This window comes from Aythya ferina (genome assembly GCF_964211825.1).
Source record: "Aythya ferina genome assembly, chromosome: 22".
NCBI classification, from domain to species: domain Eukaryota; kingdom Metazoa; phylum Chordata; class Aves; order Anseriformes; family Anatidae; genus Aythya; species Aythya ferina.
Window position 1 is genome coordinate 3,794,262 of NC_140320.1, and position 27,034 is coordinate 3,821,295.

General features: G+C 42.9%; 1 protein-coding gene and 1 long non-coding RNA gene across 2 annotated transcripts in view; one reads left to right on the forward strand and one right to left on the reverse strand.

Annotated features, from left to right (window-relative positions):
• Positions 1-25,815, reverse strand: part of SIK2 (salt inducible kinase 2) — a 48,486-nt gene extending 22,671 nt beyond the window's left edge. The window contains exons 1-4 of the mRNA XM_084495529.1: positions 25,602-25,815; positions 17,615-17,731; positions 16,735-16,798; positions 6,908-7,069 (exon numbers count right to left, since the gene is read on the reverse strand). Coding sequence (XP_084351655.1) covers positions 6,908-7,069; positions 16,735-16,798; positions 17,615-17,731; positions 25,602-25,772 — 514 coding nt within the window. The 5' untranslated portion in view covers positions 25,773-25,815. The remainder of the gene's footprint in view (positions 1-6,907; positions 7,070-16,734; positions 16,799-17,614; positions 17,732-25,601) is intronic.
• The window catches only part of LOC311422461, a 35,676-nt gene that overhangs the window by 6,981 nt on the left and 1,661 nt on the right, over positions 1-27,034 (forward strand). The window contains exons 2-5 of the long non-coding RNA XR_014685371.1: positions 11,696-11,819; positions 11,964-12,191; positions 12,639-12,754; positions 14,495-14,623. This is a non-coding gene — a long non-coding RNA (uncharacterized lncRNA). The remainder of the gene's footprint in view (positions 1-11,695; positions 11,820-11,963; positions 12,192-12,638; positions 12,755-14,494; positions 14,624-27,034) is intronic.

Here is a 27,034-nt window from a genome sequence, read left to right on the forward strand (position 1 = left end):
TGATTCAATCAGATCCACAGTCACACCAGCTCCTTAGGGATTTAGGATTTGTGTATCTGCATGCTGACTGTTAATGATCATCATTTTTGCGATGACGTGGGACACTCCCATCCCTCAACCATCTTTGCACTGCTAACAATCAGACTGGACATTTAAAAGACAAATATTTAAGCTCCAAACTCCTATGTAACCCAATGTTAAATTAAAATTAACACTACACTTAACCTTAACATAAAATAGTGTTCCAGAAAATTAACATTTCTTACAAGAGACCATCTTACGCTACTGCAAAGACCTGTTCCAGGTGAAACTCTCAAGAAAGTACAATCTCCAGCGTCAGTCCAAGGTCACTGTACTGGCTCAAAGCCTGAAAATCAGATACCCAGAGTCACAGCAGTGAACTTTTACGACCTGGTCATCATCAGAGAGCCCCAGTGCCTATCCGTGAGAAGGCTCCGATGCCAGAAGCCGTCTGAAGGTCAGACCACACAGGAGATCCATAACAGCGCAGTAACAGAGGGAGCAACAACAGAATCTCCTAAAACAGATAAAATCCCCCAATTGTGTGTCACCTGCCTTCTTCTTATCACAGCCAGACTTTTGTTGTGAGTTTTTTTTTATTTTCTTTGAGGAGACTTTTCTTCACACATCATTGGCTTAGCAACCTTGACAATACTTGGGAGACATGAAGCAATTTCTTCTCTCAGAAGCGTTTTGCCGTCTGCATAGGTGTCATTAGATTTGATCTCTCCTTTCACTTATCTCGAGTTTGTCAGGTTTTCAACATCCTCTAAGCACTGCAGATAAATATCAATCTTTATCTCTGAACTGCAGCTCCTACTCAGGTGCCACCCTCCTCAGTCTTTGTACCAGCTTCACAAGTAGGTGTAGGTATATTTGTAAACACAGCTACGGGAAGCATGACCTGCCTGGAAACACGTTAAATTTCAGCTCCTAAGAAAGGGAAACTTTTTGCCTATCCAGACTGGATTTAACGTTAGGTTTCTGGTAAATGTGAACATGTCGAAGCCAATTCAGGAAGAAAAATAAACAAATCCAAACAGCGAAAGACAGAACAAAGCCTTCAAGTATGACTGGTCAGTATTAGAGGAGCTGCAGGTTTATGTTATAACTGGGATTTTTGCTTTTTGCTGTTATCTTTACATGCTTAATTTCGTAACACGATAGTTTTCTTTACAATTACCGTAAGTAGCTCAAGAGCAGGGACGTCTTACAACTTACTGGCACTGTCCTTGCAAGGCTGCGACCTTCTGCTCCCTTCCTGAGCCACAAATCACAGAATTTAATGCCATAAAGACAGCGCTTGACTAGTGCAACAGCAGCAGTCTGCTTCCATCTGATGGTCTTGTGATGGCAGAGATGATTAAGTTTTATTAGCCAAATCCATGAATGAAAGGTCTATAAATTGATACTAGAAGAAGGCAAGGGTGCGCTCTATACAGGCTCCAATAAAACAATACTGGCTGCTGGGGTTCAGGGAAATGAGTACAAGGGCAGCAGGCTGCAAAAAGTGGCCAGCTTTGTGTACTGTCCCAGTCACTGCCAGATGGATCTGAGCCAGTAGGGAATTTCCTCACCAGTCTGTGCACCTTGCCTAGAAGTGTATGTCTTACAACCTGGCAAACGGTTCCTTTACGCTGTCTTTGATCTGCAGCTCTGTAACTTCAATTTCTTCCCCTTTTTCAAGGGCAAAGAATACTACTGTCCTTCCGTTTGAAGTTTTTGCTGAAGAAATAGCATGCATCAACAATTAAAAGTACAGTAAAAGCCAGGTATCTATTAATTTGTGCTGTACTTTTTCACATGACATAAAACTTAAAAACACAGTGATGCCTATTTCAGCAATTTGCTCTTATCTTTAGAAATCTAATTACATTCTATTGTTAGACAAAATAATTACCTGTGCAGGGAGATCAGCATTATTTGCTAGGGTACATAAATTATTACAGTTACCTCCTTGTGTTTCCATCATACTTTCCACACTTGTTTCTTCCAATTATGCTAAACCATTTTTTTTAGGACCTCAAGAATTAATAGGATCCATTAAAGCCATTTCAAAGAAGTTAAAGGTCTAGATAGCACACTGGATGCTCGATCCATTGGGCTTCCTCAGTGTTTAATTACTGCACTGTCGGAGTGGTTGTCCCACTTTTTGAAGTGTTAAGAGTAGCCAGGATTCAATTAAGCACAAAACAATCATTAGCCTCTCTTTCTCTCCCCCCTACTTTGTTTCTGCTTTGCAATGCTGATCTACCGCTATCATTCTGGATCAAAGGTAACCATTTTTAACCTAAGCACGGTGTTATGGTTTCTCATAACAGAGAAACGAATTTTAAGAACATTACTGTCATTTAAAGGAACATGTGCCAGGCCTCCACAAAACACATCCCAACCACGGAAATCTAAAAGGACCGAAATTGGACTTGTTACCAGAGGACTGAGATTATATAATGGAGTGATCTTTATCTTCTTAACATTTGCCTGAATCTGCACGTTAAAAAAATACAGTCATTTATGGCATTGTGTTCAGCTGAATAAACTCCGTGTTTGTGCAATCTGCAAATACTGCCTCTCAACATTTGGGGCATTTTGTTTCTCAATCTCATTACCCTCTTTAGAATAATCTTGAATTTAGAAGGTATAATTTTTTGCACATACATCATTCAAATGGAATCTGTTTTCCCGTTAAAAATGGAAACAGAGTAAGATTTCAGACCAGTTTGCAATTTGAGAAACAGAAGCTCCCTGCCAGAGCCACTGCAACTTCTGCTGTGCATCTAGCAATATGAGGTGGTCTTTAATTTGTACCTCTAAAAACCCTTCAGAAGGGATTCTAGCCTCCGAGCTCTAATTAATCCACTCTTCTTAAATTGCCAAAAGGATTCAATCAGCCTGGCTTCACAGAGCCACATGGATCTTTTGTTACAACAGCAATAGGAGCGAGCAGAGGAGATAATCGGGAGGAGAGGTACTGATAAAGGAAAGGTATGAGTGTGTTAGAAACAAACCTGACCCACTTCATGAACTGAATGCTGATCAGCCAGTTCTGACGTCAATGCATATTTTACTGTCCACCAGCAAGACGAGCCAGCACTACAACCTCCTTCAAAATAACAGTCTCCTACCTGATCGGCTTCGCACGCAGCAGCTTTACCACCAGGATGCAATGATTTCTGCAGACACATTTAGAAAGCATCTTAATCTGGCGGTTCTGTGGGGCTGGAAGGACACGGAGAGAACCTCACTATTCCATCCTCAATTCTAAGCTGCACTTTCTGCTCACAGCTGCAGAGGCATCTCTCTGCATAGAAAACGAACAAGTTTTATCTGATGGCAGCACAGCTTATCAGCAATCAGCCACTGAAATCCAGCCCCTGCGATCCCTTCAGAAACCAGCAAAATGCAAAAGGTACACGAACAAACTGGCTGCCTACAGGCAATAACTTTGAGAAGAACAAAGGAGCTTTACCTCGCCAGTACTAAAAACAAATTTTATGGAGAATGCCTGGTTTGGAAGTCTTCAGCTGTAATTTTCTCACTGGCCATTTTATCCGATTAGGACTATTTTTTACGTTAAATATGCTCAAATTTAAGTTTGAGGCTTTTGCTCCCAACTCCCTAATATCTTCTAGAAACTAACAGTATCAAAGCTCTCATCTCAATTCCTTAACGCATCCCCTGCTCCTTGCCCAGTTACTAGGGTAGAAATGAAAGATCCTTGGAATTTGATCTATCCTCTTTCTTTTAGAGCAGTATTAACACAAAAGCATTACATCTCAATCCAGCTTACTTGTTTCAACATAAAACGTGGCAGTCTCATCAGCTTATAGTTTTAGGAATGCTTACTTTCGAGTCTTAGCTGATTCTCCTACTAGCTGAAATACAGAGATAACTTTACGCATGTTTCAGTATTTAACTGAAAAAGTTGTATTCTTAAAGATTAAAAGCTTCAGTAAAAGACTTAGAAGCCATCAGAATAAATCAAGAGATCCTGTGGAAGTTAAGAGGAGCCTGGAATGGCCACGAGTATCTATGTGGATTTCGTAGCTGCTTGGAGTGTTCAGCAAGGTCCAGCCCCACACACCGTGCTGGGCCCAATGCAGACACCGATGCTGCAGAGCTTTCTATCAAAATAATTCATCAGTTACTGTGCTGTTTTTAAATTGCCAGATTAATTCTAATTAGAGAGTAATTCTAGCTATCAGAGTTGGGATCCTGGCTGCCCTTTGTTCTTGCACAATTTGATAAATGAACCATGAAGAATATGAGCCACTGGAAGAGACTGTTCTCGGGGATCTGTGCAGTGCTGGCTAACTCCAAAATCTCAGATGAATTGCACAGAATGGTTTATCATCTATCTCCTTTGCAGAGAAAAATAAAATAACTGGTTTGGGACAAATCACGACACGGTTTCTGGCAAGCTTAACTTTTCTCCAGTTACTTTATCACTGCAGCTGGACACGGGAAGTGCTATCAATCTGATAAAGCTCAACAAAGCTACGCCAAAGAAACAGACCATGTGAATCACCACTAGTTAATGTAATCATTTACATACAGACCATCTGTAATTAGCTTTCTGCAATACAGAGGTAGAGCACAAGAGCAGCCAAGAGGAGAGAAGAGACAGCAGCAGCTGATGGAATCTGGTAACAACCATTTATCAGTGCTTTCGGTTATTACCGAGTCTCTGGAGAACCTGTACATCGAAATTCCCCGTGACAGAGCAGTCAACGTCTCTAGCCTTTCCCTGGGTAACAGGTCTCCTGAGATGCCTTTGAGGAAGTATTTTTGGGAGCCTGTGTTATGCTCGCACTGCAGTGTTCATGGAGGCAGGGAATGTGCTTGCCTACAGTGCTAACGAAGAGAGACCACTGATGAAGGCCCCGCTCCGTGACTTATACTTGGGCCACTTTGGCATCAAGTCCAGACATCATCTCTATACTACACTGTTTCTTTTGTTTTCTTCAGGCATCAAAGGTCCTAAGTCAGAACTCAAACTCATACCAGAACTGCGTCTTCCTGCTACAACAGTTGTAAAATCCTTTTGCTTCATATATAATGATTCATAATAGTAACTTTTAATATCATTACATTCCAACAGTAATATGAAACCCAACAATAGAGTATAGAGAAAATTAAAAGTTAGCCTTAAATAGCTTAATATAAAATCAAATAGAGGCTGCTGCAAAACCTCCGCTATTTATATGAAGCATTAAACAACAAAACCATTTTTACTGCTTTCATGAACCTTCTGTAGAATTCCCATTCTGACATGCTAAAGAGCCATGAAATACAGAGCACTTGTCATCAAAGAGCAGATTACTAGGCTTCCCTTTTTAGCTTCAGAGAATCTGTTTTATGCACCATTCCTTCTGCCAAAACAAAACGCCTGACGTTCAGATTTGACTAACAAAAATTAGTCTAATAATCTATTCAAATCACGCTTCTCCAACGCACATCACAATTTTCCGTAACCCTTCCCTTACTTAACCTTTCTGTAAACTCTTCAGCCATTAGGAAAACATGCTAGAGGTGGGAAGGTGGGGGTACAGGAATGGAGAACGGAATGTTTCCAATGTACAGACAAAAGTAAAGGTCAATACAAAAGCAACAAACACATCCAGGAACTGGGAAAGCTGCCCCTTTGATACATACACTGGTAAGAAATCCTTCTTAGTCCACCAGAAACATCACATATTATATCCAACGATAACCCGTTTTGTGAGCAATGGCTACAGGTTAAGAGAAGGATAAAATTTCTTGCTCGAGCAATAGTTTTGATCTCAAAGGTGAAGTGCTCATTGTAAAAGATTGTGTTGATTGCCCATTCTGATAAAGGTGACTTGAAAGAATTTAAAAGATTTTTCCTAAGGAGGAAGTTAATCCCCAGAAATAGATTGAATGCTTAGTCTTCCCAACATCTTCTGTAGTATCACTGAGAAAGGGGTGAATCTTCGTGACAGATGCTAACCAATTAAACAGATGCTAAATTTCCTTCAAAATCTTTTGGGATGCTGTCTTCATACTCCATAGATAAAAAGGAGCACATGTTTTAGAGATCTGCTGGTACATGTAACACTTTTCTGAAGCCTCACCCTTACAGAAGACATTAGAGATCTAGATACATTTTCAGTTCATCCATTTCAGAAATGCCAGAGAGGAAATTTAAGGGTAAAATAATCCAGCCATGATCTATAACTCAGAAATGTTTCATCACTTCATCCTTCTCAGCCAATTGGAAGTCTATTCACACTTCCTTCTCACAACTCACAAGCTTACACCAATACAAACCAGCTTCTTCCAGCAGTTAGTCTTCCTTTCCTGCTCCTGTATTATTGATGATTGAAGTTCAACAGTCCTCCAAATCAAGATGTTATCTAGCCTTGCCGTTTCAAGTGTCTCCAGGCTAAAGTCAGTATGGAAGGATTCGTGGAATTGTAATGAGTTGACAACCGACAAAATGATTTCCATTGCTAGCAACATCTGCTGTGTCTAAATTTATAATTAAAATGAAATCATGCATGCAAAAAGAAAAAAATCAATAAGCTTCCATTTTGAGTTTTTCTAACGTTGAAAGAAGTTATTTGATTAACTCTGTTTTAACCTGAACATCTGGCAGCATTATAGGCATGTTATGACACCCACAAAAAAACAACCATAACTCTAAAAATTATTTCCTTTTTCCTGAAAGTATAATAGAGCTAATCTAGGATTTCTTTGAGCTATGTGCACTGTAATATCCATCGTGCAAAGATATTGTATGCGTTACCACTCTGATTTTCTCTGCCTTAAGCACAGGAGGATTTCTTGGGCAGCAGCAAGGGAACTGCTGGAACAACCTTCACAAAAATCAGGTGTGACTGCATAGCATCTGCATTCTGGGTACCTGCTATTTTGATGTTCATGTTGTTGTCGAGCAGAAGATTTTCAGCCTTCAGGTCACGGTGCACAATCTTTCGGCCATGGCAATACTCCACTGCCGAGAGGATCTGCCAGAATTTGCGCCTGGCCTCAGACTCACTCAGACGGCCATGGCTGGCGAGGTAATCTGTTAAAATAAAGTTGGTTTAAACAGATTAGACAGCAAGCAGTAACCCTGGAAATTAAGTGATTTCTGTCAAATATACTCAAATGCATCAACTACTCAAAATTTCAGCCGATCCCAGCTTCCAACACATTATTCTTGCATTCTCCTCTCCTAAAGAGTAGGGACAAAAAAGCTGCTGCCTAGTGGAACTGTGAAACTCAACCTTTTATTCCTTCTTTTATGGCTGACTATTCTGATAAATATTTTCATGTAACTCCTGTGGAATGAGGAATACTTGGAATATCTTGCTTCCCCATCACCAGGTGCTTTTCAGCTTCTCATCAATTCCCAGCGGCTTCACGCCACACACCTTCCTGCCCAGCCTCAGCACGCTATGTGGTGGCTAAAAGCATTTTTCCTTTGGAAATTAAAACAAATAACCATAAGGTACCCATCCTGACCTCTCTCTTGTCTTTGTTGCATCACAAGCAGAAAGAACATTTTGTTTTCATATTTGATTATGTTGTAAAACTAATGTTAGCCCTGAAACAAATGATAGCTCTGAAGCTGACGACGTCATTTATCCCCAAGAACAAAAACAAGCGAAGCAGCAGCTGTGCGAGTCTTGACAGAAACAGCTTCTACAGCCAGTTCTTTTCTTGCTCTTACAATGCAGAAAAAGCAAAGAACCAGCCATTAGGATGGGTTCAGAATTGCCTCCTACATCCCACAAAGAACGTGGTTAATGGCCAAGGTGCAGAAAATGCACATAGGTGTGCTGGGCAGGGATGATGGGCAAAGGCTGGGCGGATCTCACAGAACTGTCTAGCTTGGAAGAGACCTCAAGATCATCGAGTCCAACCTCTGACCTAACACTAACCAATCTCCAGCCAATTGCTGCAGCACAACTAGCACTGAAATTAAACAGCAAAACAGAGAGCAAGAAATGAGCTTATGGGATGAATTATAAGAGTTTGGTTATTTTATTCCAAGATTGAAAAAAACAGATTTTGTTTACAAGATGCACAATCGGTGCCCCTTTCTTTCTGTGAGATGACAGAGGGATGTGAGGCTATGCCATGGCCTCCTGCATCACACAGACACACCTCCCCTTGTACAAGTTGATACAAGCTCAGCTTTTAATTGTGAGGACTATTTACTCGTGTACGTAACGTGATGTTATCAGGCATCACATACAGAGGTGTTCTGAATGTGCTAATCACGTAGAATGTCCAGTCACGTAACACAACCTGTGCGTGGATTTTCATCCCTCTCCCCACATCTATCAGAGGGGCTAGGAGGAAAAGAAATGCAGTTGGGAACAGACTAGCTGGACAGGGCAGTAACAGCTACCCATGATCTAAAATATAATGCACTTAAGTCACACATATGATGATCAATGACCCAATAAGCTTTTGGAAAAGCTTGCCTATGGACTGTTGATTTCTGCTCGGATAAATCAGAAAAGACAAAATTAAATTTATATAATCTAATGTTCCTAAAATAAGTTGGTACTTTGGTTCCTAATAACATTATAATGTTGTTACATTAACTTGCAGTCCCACGTTTCATTTCCATGGCAGGTAAGCTTACTCTGTACTCACAGTGAGGTGATGAAGTACAGCCTTATGAGTTACTGTATGAATATTAACCTTCCAAAACACTAAAGAAGGTGCTTTACTGATATTTGGCAAATAAGTGGGCAAAGGACCAACAGGAACATGAGACAACCAGAGTTGTGCTTTCAGTTACCTGTAAAGCTATGGAAAATTAGCCAAATGTAGCAGAACTACTTTGGACTCATGTTTGTGCAAGACGACTGGCCTTAGCATACCGCAAAGACATCAACTTTCAGTACGAACTAGAAAAAATGCAGAGGAACAGCAGTACGAAGATGTGCAGGAACTGCGTCACGGCGGTGCCATCAGGAGAAGGTTTCCTCATCAGCTCTGGATTCCTCAGTTCTGCCACAAATGCTTACGTGACCCCCTGAATACCCTGATGCTGTACGGCACACCACGGAAAGCACCCACGAGGAAGCTGGGCTGTTGTGCACACTGCAACAGGACGTGCAACGGAGTGCCACGGAGCGATACTCAACTACCTAACAATTTTAAATTGGGGATTTAAAAAAACAAACAACTGTGTATCTTTTGTTTCAGCAATTTCACTGTGCTGTCAGCAGTTCTCCTGTGCCATTTCAGCTCTACATCAGAGCGCTGAGCTGTTTGATTTGTTTTGGCAAAGCCAAAGCCTTTCAGATTAGGCAAGCAAAACTTTTTTTATATTTTTTTTTATTTACAGTAACAATTTAAAACCAGCTTATCATTAGTTTAAGAATACACTAATGGCATCTGAGCAACATGAAAAAATATATCAGCAGTGAAACTGGAGCTAATAATTTAACATTAAAAAAAATTGATTGCAATATCTAGGAGATACAGAATAAAACATAGCAATGCAGTGATGACTTGAAGATCTTATCTCACTGCATCACAGAACACCAGCTAACAAATTCCACTTGAATACAGCTAGTGGAGGCACGAAACACTGTCCTTCCCTACTGGCATTACCAGCCAGATCACTGGAAGATTTCACCAGCCTGCAGGTACACGCAGGATGAAGGCAGTACCCTGAAAATGTGGAAGACTACAGCTCAAGTCCCTGGTCTCTCACTGCCTTCCATCAGCATGGAGTCCTGTCTTGAAATGCTCTTTCAAAGCTAAGGAATACGTGAGGAAAAAACTAAAACAAACAGCAACAAAAAAAAAACACTGCTTAATATGTTCAAATTCAATGACGCAAAACTAGGAAATTTATGAAATAAGTCTTAAAATAACTGTTTGAGCTGCCACCAGTCCCTTCTAATTATCATTTACGCAAAGGTCCCACGAACAAGACTCATCATTTAGAGACCAGCTGGCACAACCATTTCAGTCTGAATTCAGTTAGCAGGTTAAAACAGCTGCTTCTGCAAGCAGGAAAAAGAACACAACGGAATGGAGGTTTTCGGTCTACCTCTGTTTACTTACAAGGATATGTGACAAAATCCCTAAGTAAATGATTAATCAGCTCTTCCAAGCTAGTTACGTAACCTCAATGACCCAAAAAGGATCATCGTGCCCAACACGATGCCAAAGCAGCAAGGTAACACAGAATACCTGTTTTTGTTAGGTTGTGTGGTTTGTTCGCTTGTTTTTTTAAACTAACATCATATTGTTTATGGGCGTTATAGGTGCTCGTGATGTTTTCATTTAAGCTGTTCTGCTTTCTCTGTGATACACAGCTCGTATCAAGCACACTAAAACCAGAAAGTAAATTTCCAGTAAAACTTCACAGAAGGTGAACGTCAGCCTTGTTGTTACTAGAAGAAAAGATAAAGGAAGAAATATGCTGTTCAGGGGAAGGGGGCACAAACCATGAGAATTCTTGCAGAAATTAATAAAAACATGAAAAAAATATTGTCGTTGGATCATGTAAGACCAGCAACCTCACTGACCTCGTGCTCTTGTATGTGACAAGTTCTTTGCTGCTACTTGGGCAACGAGGCAATGCTGCTACTGCGTGGAGTATTGATAATTGAAGAATTGATAGTTCTGAATTACATTGTCACTCATATGGTTTAAATAACCATTGCAATCATTCACCATCCTGTTAATATGCTCAGTAAAACAGGCTTGTTTCAAAGATGTTTTCTTGGGGGATCTCAGTTGGAGTGCAACAAGAGAGACCTCAGCTGCAGTACAATCATTTCAGCAACCCTCACAAACATTTTTAAGCACTTTGTTCAATCTGATCTACAAAAGCTGCAGATCTAAAAACTCTCCTCAGAGCTTCTAACCTGCTTGGGTCTTAATGCCTTTTCAGCTGGTTTAACTTGGCAAAGCACGAGAACAAACAAAAGCCTGGCAGCAAGGGGAGATCATAATATTTGCAAGCAAAATATCACTCAGTCACAGAGTGACTGACAAATCACATGATGGCAAGGTGAAGTCAGATATCAAAGACACAAACTAAATCACACTGAATGCAAGCCAGCCCTGTAAGCTGTTAATCCATCCTTTGTTAGCAATGCAGCAAATACGTTAATGGACCTAAACTGTCATTTGCTTTCACAGCTTTAGCCTGTCAGGGCTCATTTAGAGCTTCCAAACCGCCTTTAGCAGTAGTCTTGGCCTTGCACTTTCCACCAAGTCTAGCAGCCTGCATGGAATGGGTAATTTATTCTGAAATACGCTACTTTATCTCCTGGTGAAGTAGAATATGCCATGATCTCTCTAAACAGGTGAAGCTGGTGCACGCAAGGATACTGTTTGTACATTAACTAGTTTCAAATAGGACAGGCTGGGACATACGCATGGTGCCAGCTCCTGGCTTTCAGCAAGGACTTTAAGGCAGCTGAAATTTGCTCGAGACATCCTGCCATGACAGCTTGAGGCTGGACGCTGGTTGCACACTTACGTGTAGTTCTGGAGCTAGCACCCAAGAGTAACTTAGGTGAAGAGCAAAGCACCCCCTTGTCATTTGTAACTATAGAAATGACAAAGCCTTTATGTGCCTTTATAAACATAGTTTGGTGAATCTCATCCTCACTTCATACCCTTCATCTACAAGCTTTGTTTGTTTTTTTCGTCCATTTTTCTGTAGTGATATAGAAACCAGAAGTCATCTTAGATTCAGCTGGATCCACAGCAGGCAGAAGCAGGACTTTTGCTCAAAAGCAGCTTCCTGTCCGACCTTTTCAGTACCACAGAGTACATCTGTTTACTGGGTAAGTGAAACATGAAGATGGCATCCACTTCAAAACATGACTCAGAGCCATTGTCAAGCACTGGCCAGTGCTTTTCACTCAAATTACTGTCCTTCAGCTAGGTGAACAACTGCGTATGTTTTTTTACTATGTTCTCTCTGCTAGGGAGACAGGGACAGGCTGGAGAGAGCACAGTGAAGCACAATGAGGATGGGTAAAGGACTGGAGTGCCCATCATACGATGGGAGGCTGAGAGAGCGGAGGGCAGTCAGCCTGAAGACCACGTTCAGAAGGGAATTGTATAGCTGTGTATAAATACTTGACAGGAGGAAAAAAAAGTCACTTTTATTACCAATAACCAGTGAAAGGACAAGAGGAACAAACTGAAACAAGGTAATCCCATTTAAACATATTTTTTTTCTTCCCTCTGTGCATGTTGTCAAATGCTAGAACAGGTTGGCCACAGAGACTGTAGAGTATTCACCCGTGATCCTGCGCAACCTGCTCTGGTTGACCCTGCTCTGAGCCACAGGGCTGGACTAGACATTCCTTACACATCCCTTCCAGCCTCAACTATTTGGTGATTTGGGTTCAGCGTAAGACAGGCAAGACATCACTCACACAGTTCAAGCTTAGTAAAGAATGACTATTTGCATATTAGGGGGACACACTGCATTTCCAGTCTTATGAATGCCTATTAACACGAGTGATAATAATGGGTTAGAACTTCAAGCAAGGAAATCCAGATGATCCACGAGGAAGAATAATTATTAAACTAAAAAAAAAAAATCAGATCCTGTATATTCTTGTCTAACAAGGTTACAATATCCCTCTTTCTAGAGATAGATGATCCTGTGCCAAGGCTAGGACAAAACTGAGAGCTGCTCAAGCCTATTCCAGTCCAGCTTTCCAACTCTGCCCAAAAACAAATGAAATTGTCCAGGACAAACCGCTAGGTAAGGCTAGGATCTTACAGATACAGACATAATTATTAATACTGTAACAAATGAAAGACATGCCTGAATGTCTCCTTTATGGAGAAGTGTTTCTGGAGAGACTGCAAGGTTATTGTTCACTGAAACAGGACCAAGATTCTGAGAAGCTGAAAATGTAAGTACAGAGGTTTATAGTCTCAAATGCCTCCCTAAGGATTAATATTTATGCTGAAAGAGTCTAGAGTAGTTGGAAGATGCTGTTGTCTTTATCTACTGAGCAAGGATACTGCAATATTGTAAAGTACTAGTTACAAGGGGAATCATTATCTCTCTGTACTATGGGCACAAGAGTACAGCCTGGCACTAGCCCTCTGTTCCCTGCAGCTTCTCTAAAAGGCTGCAAGGTCCTCAGTATCTACTGCCCAGTTGCAAAACAAGCTGAAGGTTGTAAGGAACACCTAAACACATTAGGAAAGTCAGCTGTGAGATGAAAGATAACAGAAGTGAGTAGGCAAATATAGTTAAGCTGTTCTTCCAAGGACCATAGCTGGTAATTGAAATGCCTCTTACTTGTGCTTTAGTCTCTTTCTCCTTCACATTTCCAGGATGCAGTATAAAAAAAGTGTACCAGAAAAGTACATACATGGGTACAGTCACCCTCAGAAAACTGAAGGACAAGATCAAATGAATTTTTCTTAAATGTCAGCCAAAAGTAGCAAATTCCTTTAAATAGTTAAAAGGTAAACCAGACAAAAGTCACACAAGCTGTTAGTCTTGAACTCTTTTGGGTTTTGGTCATGTTTACTGCTTTAAAAATACACCTGTAGTGAGCATGCCAGACAGCAGGCAAGAGTGGGTGAACTACTTTCACAGTAGTAGGGAAAAAAACTAACCCAAGCCTTGGATATTCATTTTCCCCTTGCTGAACAGTTGGGTTATTTTTAGGCTTAATAGCCAGCTTCACCCTCCACAGTCTGGATTTTTGTAATATAAAGAAACCCAATGGTCACTAATGAAAAACTAGAGAATTAGCCCTTCAGAATAGGTTGACTGTAATTAGTTTAGCTAACAGTTAATCTGTGTCTCAGCTGTTTAAGAGGCTTCAGGTGAGTGATGTTGAAGGTTACAAGGTGGTGGCTGTAAAGATACTTAAAAAAAAAAAAAAACAAAACAGCAGAAACAGCGAGTTTAAAACTTTGTAGATCTGTAAAGTAGAATAAGCACAACTGAAACCTTTTTTCAAATATTTTATTAAGTCCAAGGACTTGTTCTTTTTTTTTAAAAAAAAGAAAAGAAAAATGTAACCACATTTGAAGTGCCTAGACTAAAAACAATATTTACTGCAACAATATTAGCTGGCAAAAGGTAAAATTCACAACTGCTGAGTGCAGAAAATGTTACTGTAGCTATGAAGACAGCAAAGAATATCGGTGTAGGGGATAAAAGTAATCCTGTCCAGGAACCACCAGTCAGCACTATGAACTGATGGGTTAGCAGAACTGAAAAGCCTCAGTGAGGTTAGCACCAGGCTACTCACAGTGATCCTGAAAGTGTGACAAGGCATTAAGGGAACATTCGCCAGTCACAATCTCCCGAGACCCATCCTGAAGAGCATGCTGTGCCCTTTACAGCACCTCCTGCAAGGGGATGGTCGGAAGGGACAACTTTATACTCTCAAAAAATTCCTAAATCATTGAGTTTCTCAGAGGAGTGGCCACAAAGGCCAACTTCAACTTACTGGGTCTACTCTCTCTCTCTCAGCTCCTTCTGCAGTCAAAAAAGGAGAGGCTCCTGTGGAGGGAGAGTCGAAGCTCTGTAAGGCCTTGCTCTGAACCAGACCCCCGAGAGGCCTCTCACTCCCAGCGGGTAACAGAGGGATCAGCTTTTTAGGTAAAAACTTAAATCTTGCCACAAACCTAGAGATTTTGTTGTTGTTGTTGTTTTAAATCCTCCTCCAGTGCAGTCACAGGTCAGTCAAAGAACAAACCTGAGCACAATAGTTAAATGATGCCAGGAGGCCGATTAACTGAAGTAACAGCAGGTTCCACAGGTTTCTAATCATCTTGCTTTAGGAGAGAAAAAGTAAAAACTTCCACACCACAAAGACACACAAGCAAAACGTTAAAAATTTCAAAGACACTTGGGTACAGAACTGCAGAGGACCATCCCACTGTCTGCGCTGTTTGAAAACTAATGGTGGAAAAGTGAGACTATTTCATACCCCATTAGTCTGGAAGTGACAAATTCAGCACACCCAATGAATGATCAAGATGGGAAGAAGGAAAACATGGTGCAGCTTGAGTCTCCTTTCTACTTCTGTTTATAATTATTTATTTAAATATTTATTTTTTTTTATAAATACTACCCCAGATTTTCTCTACTTCCAAGTTATGTTGAAATTGCCGCGGACGTGATATCCTGCTTATTACAAACAGTCCAAAGATAAGGACCTAAAGGTGGAAAAAAAAAAAAAAAAAGAGATAACCCAGAAAACAAAGAAGGGACTTTGAACATTTGATTTGTTTCCATGAAATCCACCCCCGTCCCCCAGTGCAAAAAATGAAAATCAGTCACGCTCCACCGCTTCTGCTCTCCAATCACTAGGGCCCTCCAGGGGGCCCTGGCGGCATTTGTAAGGCAAACAACACACCAGTATTTCAATCTCTTATCCTGTTTTCATTGCATATTATCTCCACCTCTCACAAGTTATGGGAAGATGCTACATGAAGTCTGAATCACACATCAGCATGATTGCCTTTCCGTAACAGTAACTGCACAATTTTTCCAAATCAACAAGAACATTAGTACTGCCTCAGACATCTGAGTTCCTCCAGGAATCTCTTTAGATTCCTGTAGGTTTACTCTACAAACAACACGTAACAGTTCATGAGCAGCATGCATCTTAACAGTGCTCTTTCCAACTTCCAGCTTTCCTAGACCTACACTCAAATATTGCTAACAAATAATGTGGCCAAACAAGCTCTAACAGAACGGGACCAACATTTTCAGGATGAGTTGTACTGGTATTACATTGTCCAAGCTAGAAGACGTACCTGGAAGCACTATTTCTACAGACAGGTCTCACCGCCTCGTTCACACAAGCCCAAGGGTCACCAGCCTCCAGCTCCTCTCTCTCTGAGTAGAATCCCTTCATTGCTTTGTTAAACCCTCAGCTGGTAACGGCACGATGGAGTTTGATCATCAATAGATGATCATACACGGTCGTTAGTCTCCCACTGCGCTGATATGATAAATCTATTTGCATATTGCTACGTTTTGTTAAATTATGCTAAGCCTAAATAGGCTCACATGACAAATATCCATCTTGTTTCCATCTTGGATGAAAAATTAACTCAGTGTTAAGAAAGACAGGAAAAAGTGAGTCAACTGTACTGTGCACATGCTATGTTGCATTGTGAAATAAAAATCCATGAGTTTTTTTCCAATTCCAACAAACTCTCAGGTCAAAACCCACTGTCTCACTGTAGTAAGTTACTACCCCAGTCACTTTACCTTTGCATCACTCCTGGAAACATACTTCTTGCTATTAAATAGTACTTTAACACTTCTATCTAGCACCACAAAAGACAGGTCACTCCACTCAGTAGGTGCCCAACAAAACCTGACTAATAGCCATTTTAACTCAATCTCTCCCCATGCAAATTCATATTTCATCATCTCTTTTGTCATTTTTCAACTCACATTTTGAAGGTGAGACACAACAATATATGTTCCAGATCAAGAGCATATTAATTCCAACTGTACAGCAGCTACGTTGCCTTACAGCAAAAATTTATGTTGGAAACTCAAACTGTAATGTTTTTTCCTAAAGTTTTTAGAACTAAAAAGAGCAGCAGTGCCAGTTGTCACGTGTTTTTCTAGACAGAGAAAAGAAAATTACATGCTAAAATAAAAATGAGTTCTTGGGCAAAATAAATACAGTTTTCAAATTGCTGAAGTTAAAGCACTGAACTTAACATTTGAAACATTCTCTTGCTTACCAAAAATTTCTCCATTTTTGGCAAATTCTGTCACAAGGTACAGCATGCTTTTGGTCTCCATCACCTGTTGATGGAGAAATTGTACGTTAAGTAAGTTGTAGGAAGAGCAAAAAGCAAACAAAGCCACAAGACTACTTATTTTCATAGTATTCTCTTGGTAAAGAGGTGAAAGTCTGTCTTGGACATCCAATCATCACAATTTTTCAATTTGTTTCTGCAAGTTACCTCAGCAATTTCAAGGGGAGTGTTCACGCAGCAGAAACAAACCTACCAAACAACTAGTTATCTGTCTTCTAGTAAATGCACTTCAAGATAAAGTCTTTGGGTACCTCTTGCTTCGTACGTGCATTTACACCACGAACACATTTGCAGAGTCTGGATTGACACATCCTCATATCTTATCCAAAGATAAGAAAAGCTTCAAGTACCCCTCAGCTCGCTCTCTCAGCCACGGCTCGACCGAAGAAAACCATGACATCCTCTGCAGCGATCCTTCTAGCTCGTGCTCGTTGTAGACATCACGATGAATATTCCCACCCTGCTCTAGCTTACATCGTACCTATTCTAATTACACACATCAAAGTTTCATCACCAGGTATCTCAAACTCAGCTCTTTCACTAACATCACATTTACTTTCTGTGTATTTCATGCAGATTTCAGATACTTTTCAGCATCTAACAAGGGCAGCCTAGTTGCTACAGTAGAATGAACAAGACCACAACCGATGTGCTTTCAAAAATGTTAAACACCCATCCAATGCAAATCAATTCCAGAATAGCTGAGCTTGTCTTGGACTGCTAATCTACAAGAAGACAACAGTGCAAACTCTTCAAACAGGAGCAGAGAGGACAAGAAAGGAAAAGACACTGCTAACCGTACCTGGTAGAGCTTTATAATGTGTGGGTGATCGAGCATCTTCATTATCTGCACCTCTCGGTAGATCTTCTCCAGATTCACAGCATCCAGCTGAGATTTGTCAATGATTTTTATTGCCACCTGCAGCCAAATAGCAAAAGTGAGATTAAAACTCTCCCCCAAATTTATCAGCAGCAGGTGGGAACAACTGAGGACACCCAGAAGTGTTTTAAAAAACAAAAAACTTTACAGGAAGCCTAATGATACCCATTTCTGGGGCCAAGGTAGTCCATTTGAATTCCACAGATGCAAAAGTGGTATTTGAAAAGAAAAACTGATGGCTCAACACAAAGAATCAAAACATAGCGGATCCGGGTATTTTCAACTGTTATATGCTTGTTTTAATTTCAATTAATATGCTATTATAAAGGGATAACTGCAATTCATCCATTCAGGGAAAAACCTCTACGGATATGTCTGTCAGTCAAACCTCGTCTCAATTAGTTCAGGAACAGATCAGGGTCCTACTGACTATTTTTAGTCAATATCTGCAAAGTGAATTGCAGAGAGTGACAGCTGGTTAGGAGACCAAACATTTTAAACAGGAAAAAGTAAGAAACTAAACGTTTTTTTTACACCAAGAAGGAGCAAAAATATAGCTGCTAAAAATCACACAAAGGATTACAATACTAAGTATTAAATATAAAATAGTGTTTATTCACCCTGAATATCACATTATTAATGCTGAAGCAGGAGCAAACAATGCAAATCACACAAATGCTTCCAATTATAACTGCATTTCACAAGGTATTGAACTATAGGAGACAGCTGTTATGCAGGAGACAAAATCCACAGGAGGTGAACCTCATTATCTCCAGCAAGGCTGATTATGGACCCACCTGAATTCAGAATTAACTGTTTACTGACTTCATTTCAGTATGCTTTTCCTTGACAGCCTCCTCAGAGGTCTACTTGTCTAACCAAACCACCAGAAAAATAAGATTCTGCTATGAGCAAGTAAGCTGATCTAGCCTTGTAGGCAATGAAGAATGCTTGGTTTTAAGATGCAGGATGCACTCCTACTTAGATGAGACAGCACAAGGTTCAGCTTTTCAAATCAAATATTTTTAATGGATTTGTTTTTAAACGATGTTTGATTAATGCAGAATTCACTGCCACTCAGTGAACTTTTTCATCAAAAACAATATGCTTTTTAATGACGCATTAAAGATAAACCAAAGAAACCTAAAGTTCCATACCCCTCATCATTAAACACTCAACTACCTCCAGGGCCTTTATTTATCAAAGTTTAGCAGTGGACACCTGCGAAGAAAGCACTGAAAATGCTTTTCAAACACTCCCTACTGACCTCCACCTCCCCAGCTCTCACCTTCCATCCCCGCATGACATGCGCCAACTTAGAGGATCCTGATGCCTGATCTTGTCAAAACACGTTTTCCCTTCAAAAAATGTCTCGGAAATGTCTTTGTCTTCTTTCAAAACACGCTCCTGCCAGCTACCTGTATTTGCAGCACCTCCCCTGCCTGTTCCCACACGCTGTTACAGTGTGCACTGAGAACTGCTCAGGAACTGTATTGCCCACAACAGGTCCTAAGAGATTTTGCATCTCCTGTTCGAAGTTGGTCTTTTCACTCAGAAGAGAACACCTTTAAAGCACGCAGGTAAACACAGATAACCTGCTTCTGTTCTGACCCGTTACCCTCCCATCCTGCTCCCCTTCCTTCCAGCTACACCACCTATTTGCTGTCTGATTCTCAGTGCACGCACAAAGCTGGATAATAAATGCCTGACTTCACCCCCGCAAAGAAACAGGACAGGAGAGGAAGCAGAACAGCGTGCATCGGATGGGGCTGTCCCAACACAGCTCCAGGCTCGCGCTGAGCCTGCTCCCCAGCAGCTCCTCTCCCTGCAGGTCCCTGCGCTGGCCCAGGCAGAGCAGCAAACTGCTTCCTTTTTTGGCCTGACTTCATGCCGTGTGGCAGCAGAGGATGCAAAGCCTCGTTCCTGCAGCTTACAGAAAACCCACCACACCCCCCCCTTTAAATCTCCCTAGCCTAACGTAAGATCACACCTAATAAACTGACTGTTTTTTTCCGGGCAGAATTTATTAGCCCGAAGAAATCCCTTTGCTAGAAAGTTGCAAAATATCAAAGAAATCAAAGCAAACCACTGAAGCCAGACCAAGTTCTTAAACATACATCAGGAAATATTTATTAAAAAACAAACCACGTGTCTCATTTCCCCACTTCCTCTAATTTATTTTCTGCTGCCTCTCTGGAAACAACCAGAGACACAAGACAGTTTCTTATTCCTTCTCCACATCTGCCCTGGTTTACACCTGTTATTTGGGTGACCTCCAAAATTAAAAGAAATGGAAACCACTCTTTCTCATTTACAAACCAATGAAAAGATCAATCTGGGGCAATCTTGCATTCCCATCACAAACCAGTAATGCATCTTTCAGTCAAGCAACAAGCTCTCTCCCATCTTGGGTAGATCTGGTGTTCTGGACAGTCCAAACGCCTTCTTCATCGACCTAGTGTAATGCAATAAAATCTTGCTGCCTTGTTCGGTATTTAAACTTTACTGGCACCCTAATTAGTGATTTACACAGCATCAGTCTTGCTAACTTGAGGCATTCACAGCAGCTTCTTTCTTCACCTCCAGGAGCTGGACTCGATGATCCTTGTGATCCCTTCCAGCTCGGATATTCTGTTCCTACGATTCTTCACACAGACAGCACGGTGCAGAAACCTTGCCTAAAACCCACCGCACTTAATTTCTGGACTCCCCCGGCTCCGGTCCATTTAATTTCTCCTTCTTGTCACTGAGCATTTTCATTTATGAAACTCTCTTGAAAAGCAAGCAAAGAAAAAGAGTAACTTAGAGTAACTTTCTCTTATTTACTCTTCTTGCACATCGGAATGCATGCAGTGCAGAGAAGCTAATAAAAGCAAACCTATACAGAACTTCAAATAAAAGGGGCTTGGTCTACCATGGAAGAGAAAAAAAAACAACAGCAAGACTGCAAAGTAATAAATTAAAGAGTTTTTTGGGCAATTTGAAGCAAGTAACAGCAGCCCACCCTCTGTGGCTCTTGCTGAACACAGGAGGCTGTGGGGGGCTGTGCAGCTTACAGTTTGCTGTTGCCACTTCTTCCATCGAAGCTCGACTCCCATCACCTCACCCTATTGAAGCAATCTAGCTTTGCAAGTACACAGACTCTTGGCGTTTCTTCCAGTATAGTTTGGCACTTCCACAGTTTGCTCTTAAATTTTAAGTATTCCTTTTACTGAAAGTATAAATATTTCAAATACAGCCTGTTACCACTTCCAAGCCGGTCTCCCAATGGCTGTTGCCAGCTTTCTCCAGATACCACGCACAACTTGGAGCGCTGCAGCTCCCAGCTCCTAACGTCCGCAAGGAGTTCCAAGCAGCTTTTAACTTTGCTGGCCCAGATTACAGAAGTATCTATTGCCCCAGAAAAAAAATAGATAAAACTCACTTCTCCTTCTTCACTTTTAAAGATTGAATACTTCCACTGGACGGCTCTCTATACATAAAGGCTTAGATGTGTTGTTTATCCACCTTAGTTCAACCTCAAGTATCTGAAATAATCCCAAGCACAGTTCTCCCCTAATCAGGAATACGTTATTTGAGATGCAAGAGGAAGTCAAGCAAAATAATGAAGAGTAAGCCATACTTGCACTTGAAATAGGGTTTTAATTAAAACAAAAAACACATTAGAGCAAACCGCATTTTGCCTTATAACGTGGAATTATTTGGTACTATTAAGCAGTTGTTTTTTGAACACACAGTAAAAGCGTGTGGCTACTTGAAGGAAAAAAAAGGTATTTGCAATCCTGGTACAACTCTCAATGTGCATATTATGTACATGCACACAGCAGCAGGCTTCTATGTGAGAAGAAGCACAGGAGCAGCTGGCACCGCTGCTTCTGCAGTCAAATGCAGATGAGATATCTCAGCCTATTCTCAATCTTCAGCTCTCACGCATCTCGTCAGGTCCCTAGAAGGTTTAGAGAAAAAGCGCTTGGAAATACTTAAAATCCAGCCACTTCTTCACAACGCCACGGGAAGGAACAGTGCATTCAGCAGCAGCGGCTCATTTTTGTCCGTAATCTCAGCTGTGTCACGATGACAGGAAAAGGGGAAGTAATTCTTAGAGGTGGAGAAGCTGCTTCAGGATGGGGAAGAGTTTCCTCAATGAAAAGTGTGTTTTCTTCCTGAATATACATCTTGCTAACAACTACCAGCGTCTTAGAGATGCTGTGGCATCACTTTGATCTTCTGAAAGCAGAGACCGCACACAGCAATGAATTCTCATTTCTCTACTATGCTCAATCATTACCTCAACACGAATAAGCCAACTTAGCACATGCCAGATTAAGGACAGTTACACAGATTCTGTGATTCTAGCATTTATTTTTTAAATAAAAGTTATCACATCTCCTAAAAAGCAAACAAAAAAGTACAACCAAACATGACATATGAATATGTACTCCAAGACAACTTCAAGGTCACTAAAGAAAATGAGAAAAGCAGAAATTCTGCTAGGCTGTTCCTTCCCTTCTCTTCCCCCCTTGCCCATTTTTGCTGCTTAAAAACTTACAAACGCTGCAAAGACATGCTTGAACATTATTTATTTTTAATTTAGAAAAAAAAAAAATATTAGGAATAGCACACACTTCCTTCCCTCTTTTGCTAGAGAGCTAGTGAACTGGAGTTTGCTCAACCCTCATCTGGCATCTGGGAACTGAAACTGTCAAGCAGCAAAGCTGCAAGGCTTGTTAGAAGAAAGTTGCTCTGTCCTTCAGCTGCTCCAGGTTTCAATTTCCGTTGGTTTCACATCATCCATTTAACTCTCTAACCAGTCTTTCCAAGAACATCCCCCTAACGTGGCCTGACAAGTTAACAGACAAAGTTTGTCCGCATCAGTGTAAGCTTTAAGGTTCACCCAGGTTAGAGAAATTCAGACTTGAGTTGCTAACCCAATGCATCAGAGAAGTAAGAGGCATTGGAATTAGCAAGTGTCCTTCAGCAATCTGGAGCAACTCCAGTTTGCAACAGCCAAGGGTTTGGCTACCAGGGCTTTGTGTAGCGTTACCTGCCGGAGCTGCAGCCCGGTGTACCTGCAGGGCTGCTCTGCTCTGCCTGCACAAACGCTTTCCTCCTGTGCCCCTTGCGACACATCCACAGAGCCCACGGCTGCAAACAGATCCGCACCCGGAGTCTTTTTTGGCAATAGCTTCATTTTCCCACCGAATTACTCCACTAAGCCAAACCGCTGGCTGCACAGCTCAGGGAGCTGCTCTCTCTACTTTGTCACTCCCTTTTACACGTTCCTCAGCGCAGGCACTCGCACGTAAACCAGCCTCCTGTCTCCTACCAGGAGCTGGGATTTCTCAGAGAACAGCATGAATCACCCGTAACGTAACATAGCTAAAAGCATCACTGTGCCCCGCAAGGAACTATCAGTCGGAAGGGTTTAATTTTCATTTGAGAGGCAGCGGCCAGCACTCTCCTGGGGGTGACAAACCCCAGGGGATGTTAAGTGCAGAGCTCAGGGGTGGAAGTGACGTAGTTCTCCCATGCAGATCATTCTCAAAGACTTGCCATCATCTTTCAAGTGCGTTGCTTTTTGCTACCTTCACCTATTGGCAACAGCAAGCAAAAGTCTCTTGCTACCATTCATATTTCACACCTCATCATATTTCACTAGCAGCAAACACAAACCTCCCTCAACTTTATGTTTCCGATCATTTATGTTGTCTTTTCTTAGTCTCTCCTCCTTCCAAGGGGGGAAGAAAAAAAAAAAAGTTGCTTATTTGTGCATGTTTCGTTAACAAAAGTTACTCTGAGATCACAGGATTTCTTGGCAACGTGATAAATAAGCATGGCAGGAAAACACGTGTCATTAACTTAAATGGCAACAAACACAAACAGGCAGCAAAGCAAAGGTCACATTCAGCCACGCAGTCCCCTCCGAAGCAGCCGGCATGGTCTGTCATTAGGAGGGTCACTATAAACATGTATTCAATCCCCCCACTTTTGTCAACTTTCACCCTTCTTTCTGTTTGACTATTTAATCATGCAGTTTCATTGTTGCATTAATGTTGAATTCAACCTGCAGTTTTTGAGATTGTATGCACACAAGACAGGGTAGGAGATGGGGTATCTTTTGCTTCAGGCCTGGTTTCTTTTTATTTTGACCTATGTTTTGCTTAGATTTCCCATAAAGAGGATGGATTCTTTACACACTGCCTAAATTATGATCTTTCAAGATAGTAAATGCCATCTTTTCTTTTAATCTGACAGTTACTGGCTAGTCAGCGTTATGTAAAAAAACAAGCAAATATATTTTCATATGTCAAAGCCACCTAAACACGGTTTCCAAGTACCTACAGTAAAAAGGCCAAACAACAAACAGGCTTGGGATTCGGGCAGTTCCAACAGGAACATTCAGGAGGACCTCAGACAGTGGAAGAGCTTCTTTTAAGGACTCTCTGAGCAGGTCTCAGAGCAGCACACTGCAGATCTTCCTGCAGTACAGACCTGAGGGTGAGTTCGTGCCAGAACCTAAGCAGCTGCATATTATTCTACTGGAACTTTAATAGAGGCTGTCCTACTCTGCACACAGATGAACTGAAAAGTTAGCAACTCAAGAAACATAAATGACAGCTTAGAACAAGCCTGGAATAAGAACAGTCTTCCACCAAAAACAGCATTAGCAGGACTTGTACTTTCCTACGTGTGCAGTCAGCTAACACTAAATTAAGTGAGGTTGGCCCAACCTTGAAGCACTTATTTGAAGTAGTTCTTGGCTGGAATAAGTTTCCCCTGACATCACCAGAAGTGCTCTTGATAGGGTTCCTCTTCCTCAAAGACCGTGTGAATACTTCCAGCAACTACCTCGGCTAAGCTCCAGGCTTGCACCTCCGGCTGCAGAAAGTCAACGTAGCTGTACTGAGGAAAAGAAGACCTGGATGCAGACCCCTAACACGGGCAAACCTGCTGTGAAAACGGTGCAGAAAAAGCCGCAGACCAGAGCCCTGGCTCCTCAATAAAGGAGAGCTGGTTGACAACACTCAAGCTCGCACTGATCGGGATGCATGGGAATTTAGTGGTCTGTTAAGGTGCAGGTGGGGAAGCCAAACTGGATTGGGGAGCTGTTAATCGCCAACAAGCAGATGTTCTAAAACAACAATTCGGACTCGGGATTGAAGTTTTTATGCCCATCGCACAGCCTGCCCGGGGGCCGCAGAGCAAACAGCCACCCCCAGCCTGCAAGCCAAGCCCTTGGAAGTTGGGCATGTGGCAGCCAACTCGGCACGGAGCGCCCCAACGCCGCCAGGTCTTTGCTCAACTCCCAAGGAAGGATTTAGGGGCGATTACCGCGGCGTGGGGCAAGCGGAGGAACGAGAAGCTCAATATTTGGGATGCGAGGCTCGGCCGCCGCGGCAGGGCGAGAACAACGTGTTTGTTTTTGTTAGAAGTCCAAACCAGGGGCGTTTTTTTATTGCTGCGAGGAGCGAGCTTACCACCTCAGCGCCGGGTAACCGGCTGGTTGCGGGTGTTTTCCCATTATTGACCTCAAAAAAACGGGATTTTGGGGTTTTGTTTGCTCCCCAACCCCTTCCCCCCGGTGCAGGGCACTGCGGGCAGCCCTTCCCAGCACAGCACCGGGGCCGGGGGGCGACCCCAGCCGCTGCCCCTCGTGTCCCCCCCGGGCTCCGGGGGTCGCACAACGGCACCGGAGGGGACCGAGCCCCACGGGGGGCACCGAGCCCGGAGGGCACCGAGCCCGGGACCACCCGGAGCCCCCTCCCCAGGCCGCGGGGCTGCAGGCCGCGGGGGATACGGCTGCGACCCGTCCCCGTGGGGCACCGTGAGGGGACCGGGAGCACCGTGAGGGGACCGAGGGGACACCGAGAGGGGCACCGGGGGGAGACCGGGGGGGGTCTCCGCTCACCTCGCTGCGCGTGATGCGGTGCCTCGCCAGCTTGACCACGGCGAAGTTGCCTTTGCCCAGCGTGCCCTCGATGTCGTAGAAGCCCACTCGGACTGCCCCGGCCCCGGCCACGGCCCCGCGGGGCAGCGGCAGCAGCGCAGGGGGCGGCCGCCGGGGCTCGGCCATCACCATGCTGGGAGCGGCGGCGGCGGCGGCTCCGGCCCGGCTCCGGCTCCGGCTGCGGCCCCGCGGCCCCGCCCCGCCCGGGCCCGCCCCCCTCAACCCCCGGCCCCGCTCCCGCCCCTCTCGTCACGGCCCGCGTCAGCCCGGGCGCGGCGTCGCCGTGGCAACCGGGACAAAATGGCGCCGGGGGGGGGACGGGAGGGAGAAAGGGGGAATGGGGGAATTTGGCCTCATGTGGGGGCCTTCCTGCAGTGTGCCTCGCCATGGTATCACTGCTGTGTGAAAGCACCGTGGGGTTGCCGCCCCGCTCAGCCCCCACGTAATGCCCTGGTGGGGATTGAGGGGGTTAGTCAGCCATCCACCCTTCCTGGTGGTGATGGATGGGGACGTGAGCAAGCTCCCAGTAATCAAGCTCCCCATAATCAAGCTCCCCGTAATCCTGCGTGCACCGAGCATGATGCAAGCCCGGGCTGCTGCTTGTGAAACTTCCCTCCTGCTCACCTACCTGACAACGCCTCGTGGCGGTTCCAGAAACCCCAGCCACCAGCCACTCAGTCATGCTAGCACGATGAAGCTCACGATGCTAAAAGTAGCTTTTTTATTCTAAATCCCTACATCGTGCTGCCCTGTACCACCGAAAGAAGGACAAAATATTGCCTGGTACCTGTTCGCAGTCACTTATCTATACAAAATCTTACTAGTCAAAAGTTAACTTTATTGCCGCCCGCTCTAATCCATGTAAAACTTGACAACGTTGGCCCAGTATCAATTATAAAATGTTTTTCATTTGCAACAGAAAACTTTGTTTGCAGAAACTTTCTCATGCCACACAGCGTAATGTCATTTCTGGCCCGAAAATTCGGGTTGCAAAAGCATTTCTTCATGCCGCTGCTGGAGGAATGGCAGTCACAAAACCACTCTTTGTCCAGAGCCACTAATGGCTTTTGCTGTGCTTCAAAGAAGGTAATTCAAGTGCTCCTCGGAACAAAATATTTTTTTTCTTGGACAAAATAAGAGGAGCACGTCCAGGCAATTATCAAGAGCCGACTGGCAGCAACTTTAAAGCACATTTGCCCTCTAGTGGCCGCTGCTTCTGCCACATAACACTGCAGCTATGGTGCTCTGCTAAACCCAGATGTCAAAGATCAGAAAATTACCTTTTCCTCACCCAGGTATCGCATTAGAACAAAAGCACTGCAGATGGATAAGCGAAGGAATGCACACTTCACTGCCCGGTAACATTTTATAGTATGAGGGGAAACAAAACGATA